The 13109-nt window shown below is 36.0% G+C and overlaps 1 protein-coding gene across 1 annotated transcript; it reads left to right on the forward strand.

The window, feature by feature from the left end:
• The first annotated feature begins 387 nt into the window (after positions 1-387).
• Positions 388-12434, forward strand: PYROXD1 (pyridine nucleotide-disulphide oxidoreductase domain 1). The gene is made up of 10 exons (XM_009572889.1): positions 388-510; positions 1951-2079; positions 3882-3955; positions 4900-5060; positions 6052-6152; positions 7449-7578; positions 8475-8587; positions 10785-10907; positions 11205-11342; positions 11849-12434. Exons 2-10 carry the CDS (start codon positions 1981-1983, stop codon positions 12095-12097), a joined length of 1188 nt encoding a protein of 395 aa, XP_009571184.1. The 5' UTR covers positions 388-510; positions 1951-1980; the 3' UTR covers positions 12098-12434.
• The last annotated feature ends 675 nt before the right edge of the window (positions 12435-13109 follow it).

Here is a 13109-nt window from a genome sequence, read left to right on the forward strand (position 1 = left end):
CAGTTTTTTATTATAACAAACAGAAAAACAGGGTCTTAATACTGCATCAGGTAAGTTAAAAAGTAGTGTTGCCAACTCTAATAATATAGTCTATATATGGACTAAAACGTTACAGCAGTTAGAGCAGCCATCAGGGTTCTCCATTTTTGCTTAATCTCTAGCTTTAGAATTAAAATTCTCTGTGCTACTATGATTCTTTACCAGGAATAGGCATGAAAAGATTCATTTAAAAAGGAACTTTCAGCAGTTACATGGTAACATGTGTTGAGACATTATGGGCTTTATGTTGTGACTTCTTTACTGGAAATGAACATAACACATTTTGTTACAAGCTATAGAAAGAGATGAATAAATGATTCATATTTTTAAATACCTCTCTTCTTCCTACAGGTCTCCAAAACACTTGAGGAATTTGATGTAGAAGAACAACCAAGTTCTCTATTAGAAAAACGATATCCCAATATTAAAGTTATACAGTCTGGAGTAAAACAATTGAAAAGTGATGAACATGTAAGCTAATGTTTTCTCTTTTACTTTTATGTGGGTTTTCAAATTATTTAAAAAAAGAAAATCTAAGGAACAGCTGAATATTTTGGGCATGAAATTCTGTTGAAGAACATTCTGATTATTACAGTGTTAAGTTACCAAAATTAAGTGAAATTAAAGTTAGGAAGTATTTTCTCATATCACTGACACTGTTGTTCAAGTAGAAATACATGCAGGGGACATAATTGTTGATCAAAAATTACTTGTTAGTTAAGAAACCGTATCTTTTAGATTTAAATCTTTAACACCTTAGAGATACTGCATTGAATACCTGGTTGGAATAGCAGGGAAACCAGTCAATGAAACCAATACTGTATATCCATACAGGTGTCAAAATTTCTGTAATCCTTGGTTGGAGATCTCTCGGGTGATTCCTGAATCACTGCTTATTGCTACAGAGACCAAAATAGTAACAACTTTATGATAAAAAAAAAAAAATTCTTGAAAGAACTAACATTTCCACCTGTCCTTCTTTCTTTTTAGCAGGAAATATGTTGCGAGTATGAGCAATGTACAGCACACACAGACCCTTCTTAGTGTCTGTGTCAACTCGACATGTTATTTTTCACTTCAGCACTTATCAGAAACTTACATTCAGATCCAAAACTGGTTTTGCTCATTTTAAGACACAGAGATATGATGCCAGTTAAATTATAATTTTGCTAATATTCTGAATCGAATTATATTCTTGTATCATTATTATAATGTTGGTTTAGTTTAGGTATGTCTATGTGAACATGAGTATTTCATATGGATTTGGAGGATCTTTTGCCTCTGTTTTCTGAAAACCTTTAAAAACTCTCTTTGTGCAAAACCACTGTAAACTATTTAGCTTATAGTTTGGAAAACAACAAATAAGGTCATAAAATCTTAAATTTTAAGTATTGCTTGTTGCAGAATGATGTAGTGTGTTTAGTGCCTACCCTTTTTCTTTAGCAAAGAACAGAATTTGTGGTCTTTCTAAACTGTATTCTAGCCTCTGCCTAGTTAAGTTAATACAGGTCTACCATTGTTGAAATGTTTTGAATGAGATTCTTAATTGCTAATATATAGTAGTGCATAGGTCTACATCTATTGCTGGGCGGGGGGACATTGTCACATAGAAAACTGATTCTTTTAGCACAGATCGTGAGTACATAGTGCCACCAAGTGGTAATCTTTACGTTTCATCTTTCTTTGAGTGTACAGTGTACACTTTCCATTGTATCCATCATATAACGTCATATATTTAGGCTTGTAAGTCTGTGGTGAGTGTAATGCAAATAAATGACATGAAGGCTTGCTCTTTAAGAAGCCAGTTACAGCTTTTAATATCTGCAAAAAACTATGACATTAAGGAAAAAAAAAGCTGATGTTCTCTTAGATGTCACCAATTGTTTTTTCTTTTCTCTTAATTTTTGACAGAAAATTTTCACTGAAGATGGGAAAGAATATATGTATGAAAAACTTTGCCTGTGTGCTGGAGCAAAACCAAAATTAATTTTTCAAGGAAACCCATATGTGTTAGGAATCCGGGATACTGACAGTGCACAGGTAAATGTGTTTTGGACTTAAAAGTGTATAATATATTCCTGCTTATGATGCAAAATACTAACAATGATAGCGGAGTGAAATGGAGAAACATAAGGTGATGTTTGTTATTATACGTTCTTAAATAGGAACACTTTCAGAAGCAGAGAAATAGCCTTAAAATATTAAATAAATTAATTAATCACTATATTTATTAAATTTATCGATAGCTGCTCATAGACAATATTTCTAACATGATAATCTAGAATAAATGGTATTCTTTTGCCCTCCAGGCAGAAGCCAATCTGAAAATATAAACAGAAAGTAGGCACCAGTAGAAACTTCCCTGAGAAGGTATATTTGGTACACGGTGGCTACTTCTTACAATGAAAAGCTACCAAAGGACACCTTTTTCTCGTTCTATTGTAGCCTCTCCTCATTGCACAGGAAAGAGTTACAGTTATAGTCAAAGATGTGGAAAAGTTTTCACATGAGGAATGACTTAATAGGCTAAAACTTCAGCTTGGAAGTAGGAAGTGAGGTTTCACTTCTATAGGTCTTTAGAATTAGAGGAGGCAGGGTGAAAGTGAACACTGCTTCTCCGTAACATAAGAACTGTAATTCATCAAATGAAGTTTGATGTTGAGAATAAAAAAGGAGTTACTTTTTCAAGCAAACTGAAGTGAAACTATGAAATTGTTGTTGTTTGTTTTGAATATTAAAACTTTACCCGAGTTTAAAAACAGGAAAAAAAAGAGAGAGGAAGAGGGAAGAAAAAACACACAAAAAAGAAAGCCCTTGGTAAATTTATCTTGTCTAAATTGAAGAGAAAGATGCCACCTGAGTGGCACCAGTGGTGTCTGGAACCTGTGAGGGTGTTCCAGGATAGTATTGTTGTGTGTTTATCATCTTCTGGTGGTCTTCCCTGTGCATCCACTGTTGGCCACTGTGGGAAAGACAAAACTGATGTTGAAATTTGAATAAGACTGGAAATACTTGTTTCTGTTTTTTTTTTAATGGTGACTGGTTGCATTCACTAGTCCCGTCTGATAGAACTTCAGTGCCCTTCTCTGAAGGGATTAAAGGACTGCAGTTTTCACGGTCTTTTACAATTTAGGTTCTCTGATACAATTAGTCAGGTAAACATGGATGAACAGATTTTCATGTAATTGCAGTAGTTGGTTTGATAGTCATGATTCTTGATTTGTTTAAAAGAAAATACTTGAAGTGGTTATATTATGATCTAAAAAAATACTGTCTGGGCTATAGTTTTTATTTCACCACTAAGATGGATTTGGAGACTTGTTTCTTTCTGAAAGTTTTTTGCGCAAGTAAAATTCGTTCTTTGATTTGCTACAAATTATTTTTTAAATTCCTGATTTTTTTATCGGGAATTTTTAAATTCCTAAATTTCTGTATCTTTGCCTTTTTAATGTTATGCAAGTTACTGTGAAAGTTATGCAAGTTGTGATAAAATTGGATTAATAGATACCACAATGCTACTGGTCTCTAGGACAGAGAAAAGTCTCCTGGATTCTATTAAGTGCTCTGTCAAATTGGCTTAAATGTAATTATTTAACTTCTCCTGTCTCAATTTGAGACTTGTAAGGCTGTATCAGTAACTTCATCCCTTAATGTGATAGAACTTAGAGGTTTCATTAGCTTCTGTAACAGATCTTAGCATAAGAAAATGTGTATCAGTAGTCTGAGAAAATAAAAATAAGACAACTAAGAGAGCAAGAAAATATTGAATAGGATGTAATTGATCAGTATGAGGGAACATATGATCTAACTTGTAATTGACTTTTTTTTCTTTCTTGATGCAGGCTTTTCAGAAGAATTTGGCTCAATCTGAGAGAATAGTAGTGGTAGGAAATGGTGGGATTGCACTTGAATTAGTGTAAGTAAACAACTAAGTTTTAAAGATACATATGCAAATAAAATCTTTAACAACGTTATGTTAAATCTAGTGTGCATGAGTTTGGGAGAAGGTTGACTTATAAAATTGTAGCTCTTAAAGCATTTAGTAGCAAAATTTATTAAAATAACTTTTTCACAGTGTAGTAGTTCTTACTGTCAATTCACCAAGCTTCAGAAGAAGCTTTGACACATAGATACCAAGAATGTACAGCATTTTTCTGATTTGGCACCAACAGAGATTGCTGTTAAGACTGTTAAGGGCCATATTTAAATTATAAAACTTGTCTGACTTCTGGAGACAAGATGTAACAGGAATAGAGAGGCAGCTTATCTTGTACCCAGTCTAATTGAAGTTGATAGAGCTTTTGAAGTGTCTGACGTGGCTTTTGTGACAGGTAGGATATTGAACCATGTGGTTTTGCAGTCTGCTAGATTACAGACACATCCATATTACACAATTATATGGTCTTGTTTTGTGTTGCAGGGAATAATTTTTTCACTTTCACTAGATTGTCCTCTGCATGTCTGTACCAGTTCATGTTCCAGGTAGCGCAAACAAGATCCAAATGCCTGTTCTTAGAAGTGGGCAGTCTGGCAAAAATGCGCATTTTTTTTCATTGTGGGGAACAGGAAATACTAAGTATTATTACAAATTTGATCTGCCTCCCCTCACCCCCTGCTCTGGTTCAGTTGAGGTTGTGCTGGTGAGAAAGTATGACCTGTCAACTTGAAGAGATTTTTTTTTTTTTAATGTGTTCCTTATGTAAATATTTAGAAGCAGTAGTGGATTTGATAGGCTTAAGAGTCTTGGATCCCTTGTTTCTAGCTTCTGGAATGAAACCTGGCATGCTTCTAGTTGCGTTGCGAAGAGTCAGGTCCCTTTTGGGTAGTCTGTCACTTTATCCACTGTTTGAATGTCCACAGGTATGAAATTCAAGGCTGCGAAGTAATCTGGGCTATCAAAGACAAAGCCATTGGGAACACTTTTTTTGATGCAGGAGCAGCTGAATTTCTCATTCCAAAGCTAACTGCTGAAAAACGAGAGACTCCAATTGAATGTAAAAGAACCAAGTATACGATGGAAGGTATGGTGTTTTAGACTCCTAACACTGCAGCATTTAATATTAAAGATAGTCCTAAGATCAGTTAATTTAGCAGGCCGTAAACAAGGTTCACTGTTATCATCAGTGGTGTTTCCTTCTTTAAAAAAATAAAAGTAAAAAAGCAATATAAAAACCCATCCAGAATTGTTGTAGGCACATGACAGCATGTAATAGTTACCTAAAAACTGTTAAAAATGTGCTTAGCTTTATAGCTGTGCCAAGTTTACATTTCATTTCCTGTATTCCATCTGCTGAAGAACCTGTTCTATTTTCTGTAATATTTCAATGTTTTTCTGAATTATGTCAGCATTATGTAGGAAGAAGCTCTCCCATAATAAGCTATTGGGGGACCAGATGAAACCTCACAGAATGTTATTACAGATGCAGTGAACTGCAGTCTTAATCAAACAGTTGACTAGAACTGCATGATCAAACATTACATAAACATATATATGACCAAAATAAAAAAAAGAAGAGCATGGTTCTAGACTTCAGGTTGGAACAATAAATTGTAAAAGGGTCAGCCTAAACATCACAGAATGGCACCCAAGGTTCTTCAAATGTGTCATGGTATGTTAGAATTTGCACTTTCATGCAATGGAGGGGAAGGTGCACATTTGCTAGCAGATGGACATCAATTCAAATATTGGCATTGATATTAAGCAATTAAGTCTACCATAGGTCTTCAGAACCCTGGTGCTGTTGGGGGTTGGTCTCGATGCAGGCACCTAACAGTGGCATGGTTGTTTTGGAGATGAGTGAAGTAATGAAAGGCATAAAGTTGAAAGGTGTTAAAAATACTGGCTTGGAGTTTGATTTGTCTGCAAATTAATGGGTTTTGGGACATTACACATTTTTGTCTTCCCTTCTGGCAACCAGATCATATTTCTCTTAATAGAGAATCCTTGTTCTGAATTCTGTAGGCAATGAAGTATGCACACTAAATCTGATGTTCTCTGTCTCTTTCCTTCAGGAAATGAGGAAAAGGAAAGACCTATAGCAGCATCTGACAAGCTGGGTAGTGCCTTAGGCCCTGATTGGCATGAGGGCTTATGTCTTAAAGGGACTAAAGAGGTATGGTCATAATCTTGCTTACACATTTGTTTAAATGTTGCTTGAAGTGGGAAAGGATGACAATGTGAAATGTCACATTCAGGATTATTAGAAAAATAAAAACAAAATATGCTTGAACTGATTCTCCTGTTTTTTCAGAATTAAACAGGAAAATATGTTAACACAAATAAAATAATTTTCTGCTTGAAGAAGATCCACTGGCTTAGTTTTAGCAATTTGCTCTTCAGATTGAAACATGAATGTTGGTTTGCGTATTTCTGTAGGACTGGTGTCAATCCTAGTTTTAAGCAGAAGCAGAGGTTCCTCTATTGTCCTGATTTTAGCTGCCATATGTACATTTCCCTATGTGAAAAAATAGGACAATAGGGTTTGTACAGAGGTACAGGGAACATCAGGCTCCTATCACAGCAGATAATGAAATGTGAAATCAGTAGTGGACATGAGCATTGTGAAGAGTTTCATGTCTGAAATAAAGTAAAAATCCTCACATTTCATAGTTTTTTATCAGCTTTTTATTTATTAATTTCTTAGCTGTTAGGTGTTTGCATCTGTTACACTCATTTGAAAAGAAAGGTCTTTCAAAGGTGATCAGTCATAGATTCTACAGAAATGGCTTTACAATACCAACTAAAGGATGTTTAGCATATTCAGCAGAGTAATCGGTGGTATTTTGGCTGTTGAAGGCTGTGGAAGTGTGTTTGTGAGTGGAGAATAAATCTGTCCAAGGCCTGAATCCACAAAATAGTTTAGAGAAACAGGTAACTTTCCAACATGTGTCTCGAGCTCAGAATAGGAGTAAGTGGTTGAAACATGGCTTGATGGAACAGGATGTATTTTCTTTTTCTTTTTACAGTTTTTTAGAACATAAACTTATTATTGTTGTCAGAATTTAATTCATGATAGAAAAATGAAGGATTTGAAATACTGAAAGATAGAAAAGATTAATTTACTTTTTTTCTGTTCTGAGAAGTTCTGAATTCTCTTCCTGTAAACTCAGGAGAACTTCAATGTTTCTGGCATGCCAGAAAAATCTAAATGGTCATGAAATTTCAAGGAACATCAGATATCTGCTGAAAAAGCAGGTAAATTGCCATTTGCTATGGTTAGATCTGTGCCAAAAAAGGAAAAAGTGTGGGAACTCAGCTAATGCATCATGCTTTGGGATGGGATAGATTGGGTTTTGGGGTTTTTTTTCCAGTTTATTAATATTTATCAATTTACGTGAAGGTATACTTCACATATACTATTAAAAATATTGCTAATCATTATGTTTACAATTTGTTAATCTTTCTTTAGTTTTCTCATAAAGTACATATTGAAATACTATGTGAAGTAAAGAAAATACACTTACAGCAAGAATTTATACAACTGCAACGGACTTCTTTGACTTTTCCTAAGGAAGAGAAAAATGTAGAACCAGATAAGGGTAGGTGCCAGTGCTGATTAGAAATCACATGTTGAAGATAAAGCAGTGCTGGAGCATATTTGATCTTGTTTGCTGTTTTAGAGCAAATACAGATTTGGAAAAAAAATCCTTTATTTCTGTAAATTAAATGGAGCTCTAGCAATTTATAGTAGTTGAGAATTTGATTTATGGGCTACAATTGAATTACAAAATGTTATGGGTCAGACCCTTTTTCCACAAAGTCACCTTAATTCTGTATGTAGAATATTCCCTCCTTGTGACAGTCCAATAAAATCATATATTAATAGTGGAGTTAAAACAGAAGGAAAAACAGAAAAATCAGCATCAAAACTGATGTAATCCATCAAAGAAAGTAGAAGAAAATATCACTTGTTTCATGAATAATTCTATGTATAAATTCAACTGAATTAAAACTGATATTTAAAATACTATTTTAATAGCCAGTTACTTTCAGCATAAGATTCTAGGAAGTCAAATTTCTGACATTATTTTTGCTTTTGAGGCATTTCCTGTGCATCTGTAAATTTATATGTAAAAGAATATTTGGCAACTGTGTACTTCAGAGAAAATCCCATGGGTCTGAAGCAGTGGCAGGACACAGTATTTTCCCCCTACAAATGAGGGCTTTGATTTAGGAAAATTCCAGAGAAAGTTAATAGTAGGACTTGGAGCTAAGCTCCAAAATCTCATTTTTCTTGAGTGAAGGTAAGAAATGTTACAGGTAAATTCTGGTTTTGGGTTGGTTTGGGGTTTTTCCCCCCCCCTACCTAATCAATTAAATATCTCAAAAGATTATTTTTTTCTTCTTTTTATTTCATGTCTTACAATAAAAGACATCATTAATAAAATAACTTCTGTTGGTTACATTCTCAGGGCAAAATTTTCCCCTTTTTCAGTGCTATGGCCTGTATATGTGGAATTAACTAATGGAAAAATTTATGGATGCGATTTCATTGTCAGTGCAACTGGAGTTGTGCCAAATGTTAAACCATTTCTTGATGGCAATAATGTAAGTATAGTGATTGCTTTTGACGTTTAAGCTGAAGTTTTGGGGTTTTTTTTAAGTAAGGTGAAATAAGCTCTTTCAGCTGGTTTATGCTTCTGACATGAAACATTGATTGATAAAGGTTTTGAATGTTGTACGGCATTTCAAAATAAGGCAGGTATGTTGATATTGGAAATACCCAACATGATAAAAATTAATTTCATTACTATTCCTGGCTTATTGTATTGCTACTCATGATATGTAGTGATTACACAGTATGTATACAATATACACTGTTAAGATTAAGCCTATACAAAGAGAGAAAAACATTTGTATAATTGGTTAATGTGGCAAAAATTTAGAATAATTTTTGTGTTAATTCTGCACCATATTTTTATCTTACAAATCTTAAAATTTTCTCCTGGGAAGGAAGCAGTTATTTCCAATAATTTTCATGTAGGAAACTGAGCTATAAAGGTGCTCGTATTTATTGAGGGAAGTCACACTTTGAATCAGCATCCGAACATGGGCGATGATTACGGAGTTCACAGCTGCCATGTGAATTTTCAGGCCTTTGAGATCATTCTGTCTCCATTTTAGGTGTCTGGTTTAACCCCGGCCGGCACCTCTGCACCACACACAGCTGCTCGCTTACTCCCCCAGTGGGATGAGGGAGAAAGTCAGGAGGGTAAAAGTGAGAAGACTCATGGGTTGAGATAAAGATAATTTAAGCAAAGCAAAAGTTGCACGCACAAGCAAAGCAAATTAAGGAATTCATTCACTACTTCCCATCGGCAGGAAGGTGTTCAGCCATCTCCAGGAAAGCAGGGCTCCATCACGCCTAACAGTTACTTGGGAAGACAAACGCCGTAATTATGAACGTCCCCCCTTCCTCCTTTTATTGCAGAGCCCAACGTCGCATGGCTTGGGGTATCCCTTTGGTCAGAGGGGGTCAGCTGCCCCAGCCGTGTCCCCTCCCAACTTCTTGTGCACCCCCAGCCTTACCACTGGCGGGGCAGGGTGAGAAACAAGCAAGGCCTTGGCTCTGTGTAAGCACTGTTCAGCAATAACTAAAACATCCCTGTGTTATCCACACAATTTTCATCACAAATCCAAAACACAGGCCCATACAAGCCAGTATGAAGAAAATTAACTCTATCCCAGCCAAAACCAGTACGTTAGGATATTTGGTGTTTTGGCAGTTCCTTCTGATTAGGAAGTAAAATGCTATCCTCTAAATAAAGCAGAAGAAAATTATGAAAACATACATCTGATGTTGAGCCATGAAATATTCCAAGGCCTACGTTACGAAATTAGATGAGGAATTAGGTATCTGCAATGGTATTTTCTGGCCTTGGCAAAAATACAAAATGAACTCTTAAGACTTGGTGTCCCTGTAACATACATAGTGTGTGACTTGAAATTTGGCAAGCTCTGTAACTTCCTTGCCTAGGTATCAATAATATTTTAAAAACCTATGCTGTGTTCTAGAAACAGTGGTTAATGCTTTGTATCTTACCACAGAGGTCTTGCCACTCTATTCTCATATTAAATAATTTTATTCAGTATGTAATGCTATTCTAAGCATTTTTAAATACATAGTTTGAGATACTTGAAAAGATATGTGAAGGTCACTTGTAAAATGCAACACTGATCTGTTCTTAAACCTGGTGAGAAAAGAATGCAGAGATTGCTAGGAAATTCTGCTTTTGTAGGCTAGTTTTGTCTTTGCTTATTTGAAGGTTCTAGGTTTGATAAGATTCAGGATAAATTCTGTGGGGGCAGGGTTGCATTATAATATGGTGGACAGCTGTGAAAAATACTTCATTCTGGCACTCTTTGGGGAATCTGTTTTCTCCCCTTGAAGATGAAGGAGTCTTGAGATTTTGAGGGTTGAAAACCATGTTTCTCTTGTGGTTATCAGTCTTTTCTAATTGAGTCAGATTAGATGGGAGAATGAATAGCCACTGTTTACACTGAATGATTTTCTCTGTTGCTACATGGCATCCAGAAGAGCATCTTGCTGGTTCCCATAGTATTTATTCATGCAATTTTATATCTTCAAATGTTTTGATTAAGCAGAATAGTGAATTTGGTGAAATTTTTTTAGGTGTCTGCCATTAAAAAGTAACAAATGAGATGACTGCTTAACATGGATGAAGTTGAATTGCTTACTTTAAATTATTATTTTTCTTATTGCTGATCTGTGCAAATACTTTAGTTTGCTGTAGGTGAAGATGGAGGTCTTAAAGTAGATAAACACATGCACACATCCCTGCCAGATATATATGCAGCTGGAGATATCTGCACAGCATCATGGGAACCTAGTCCAGTGTGGCATCAGGTAAATCAAATAATACGATTGGGCGCTCAGCAGCAGTCTAATGTACAAAGTAAATTATCCACTATTACACAGATTATAAAAGAAAGTTTAATGGAAGCAGAAGTCAGTGAACAAGTAGCTAATCCTGGTGTGTTGATGACAGATAATTTTATTTATGTGGCTGAAAGCCAAGCTGTGTTCAGCCTTTCTGAGTATAATGAAAATACATAGTATGCATTGATGAGAACAGTGAGTGTCGGTCACTGCATAGTGACATGTATCTGTGTTTTTAACTCTAATTTTTTTTTTTTTTTTTAGATGAGACTGTGGACTCAAGCTAGGCAGATGGGATGGTATGCAGCAAAATGCATGGTAGCAGATACTGTAGGGGAATCTATTGATATGGATTTCAGCTTTGAACTATTTGCTCATGTTACAAAGTTTTTCAATTACAAGGTAAAGTAAATACAGTCTAATAGTCCTAAACCACTGAGTAACACACATACTGCTTGCTTATATTCACTTGCCAACACTGAGCAGATGCTTTAATATGACAAAACAGTTTTCTCTATATAATGATTAATCTTAGTTTAGACTTTCTCCATTCATACTAACTTTGAATACTGAAACTGAAGAGGGCCAAGATCTTTACAGATACATTACAAATTTTAATTGGTGAATGACAACTGATCTACTTTGCATCTCTGTATATATATTCCATTTCATGTTCATGGATAAATTCAACACAGCTCAGCATGGTAACTGGTTCATTATTGGTTGTTGTGTAGGATATTTCAAGGTTAAGATTTTTAATTGTTAGGTTTGAAAGCCAATGGGGGGGGAGGTTCCCTAGGGACAAATATTTCCCTGTTTACATCAGTCTTTTGAAGCTTAGAACTGTTATCAGCAGAAATACTAAAAGCCACTGCAGTGATCTTATGAGTGCTTTTTCCTTCTGTTAGGTGGTGGTTTTGGGAAAATACAATGCTCAAGGTTTGGGTTTAGACCATGAACTGATGCTGAGATGTACCAAGGGACAAGAGTATGTTAAAGTAGTGATGCAGAATGGCCGAATGATGGGAGCTGTGCTGATTGGTGAAACGGACTTGGAAGAAACCTTTGAAAACTTAATTTTAAATCAAATGGATCTCTCAGCCTATGGTGAAGATCTCCTGAATCCAGATATTGATATAGAAGATTATTTTGATTGAACAAAACTCCATTTCCATTTTGTATGAAGTTTTGACACCAAGTAATATGTCTCATAAAACTGTCCTCAGGATTATGAGAAACGAGGGACAAATGCGACTCCTTATTAAGATTTTTGTGTTGATCTTGTCAAAATACCAGCAAATTAAATGAATCTGTGTAGAAATGCAGCAACAAAAGCAAGCGGATTAGTGTTGGCAAAGAGCTTTCATCTAGATTAGATAACAGCCCTGTTCTCTTATGCTTAACAGTCTTAAGAAGTGGGCTTCACTCTGCTGTTCAGATAGTACCGCTTTCAGTTGAATGTGAGGCAGCCTTCACTTTTTAAAAGTAAATAAAACATATTAAATCCCATGATCCCTCCTTCCCCAAACCATGCATAATTCACCTGCCATGGTTACCAGAGCCCTGTTTCCCATGGCTTACTGCCATGCATGTTCCTCATATTGATCAGTAAGCCACCCTTGTGAGCCAGGGATGCCTTGATGTGATGGTGTCGCCTTACCTGCCTAAAGCTACCTCCGCACTTGGGCGGTGTAGGTACTGGCTAGGGTGGGAAAGCCCTGCTTCCTAAAACCGCTTGCTCAGGTGAACATTTACAAGGTGGTCAGCCAGTCTGTTGCCATCCCCTAGCACCCCTCCACTGCCCAGGCCTGGGAGTACTCCCCACGGGTTTCAAGGCTTCTGTTCCAGCTAATGGTACCAGCTCTGTCGCGCTGGCTCAGATTAACAGATGGCATCTTGAAGGCACAGGGCGCTCGGAGCTCTCGCTACCTGGAATGTGATTGGCAAATATACAGCAAGATGGATGCTTTTTTTTTTTGCTTTTTTTTCCCATAAGTTTATTTCTGAAATAAATGTATTTTCTACTTGGCTAAGTACAGAACACAAAAACTTTGAACAGTGAAAGCCAGGGTGAGATGTCAGTTGAGAGCAGCTTTTTTTACTGCTTGTCACTTCAGCTGTTCAGGTATTGTGGTAGAGCTGCACTGGTGCAGCCTGCCTGATCTTCAG

The sequence above is a fragment of the Fulmarus glacialis genome, unplaced genomic scaffold, assembly GCF_000690835.1.
Source record: "Fulmarus glacialis isolate BGI_N327 unplaced genomic scaffold, ASM69083v1 scaffold10022, whole genome shotgun sequence".
In the NCBI taxonomy this organism is placed as follows: Eukaryota; Metazoa; Chordata; class Aves; order Procellariiformes; family Procellariidae; genus Fulmarus; species Fulmarus glacialis.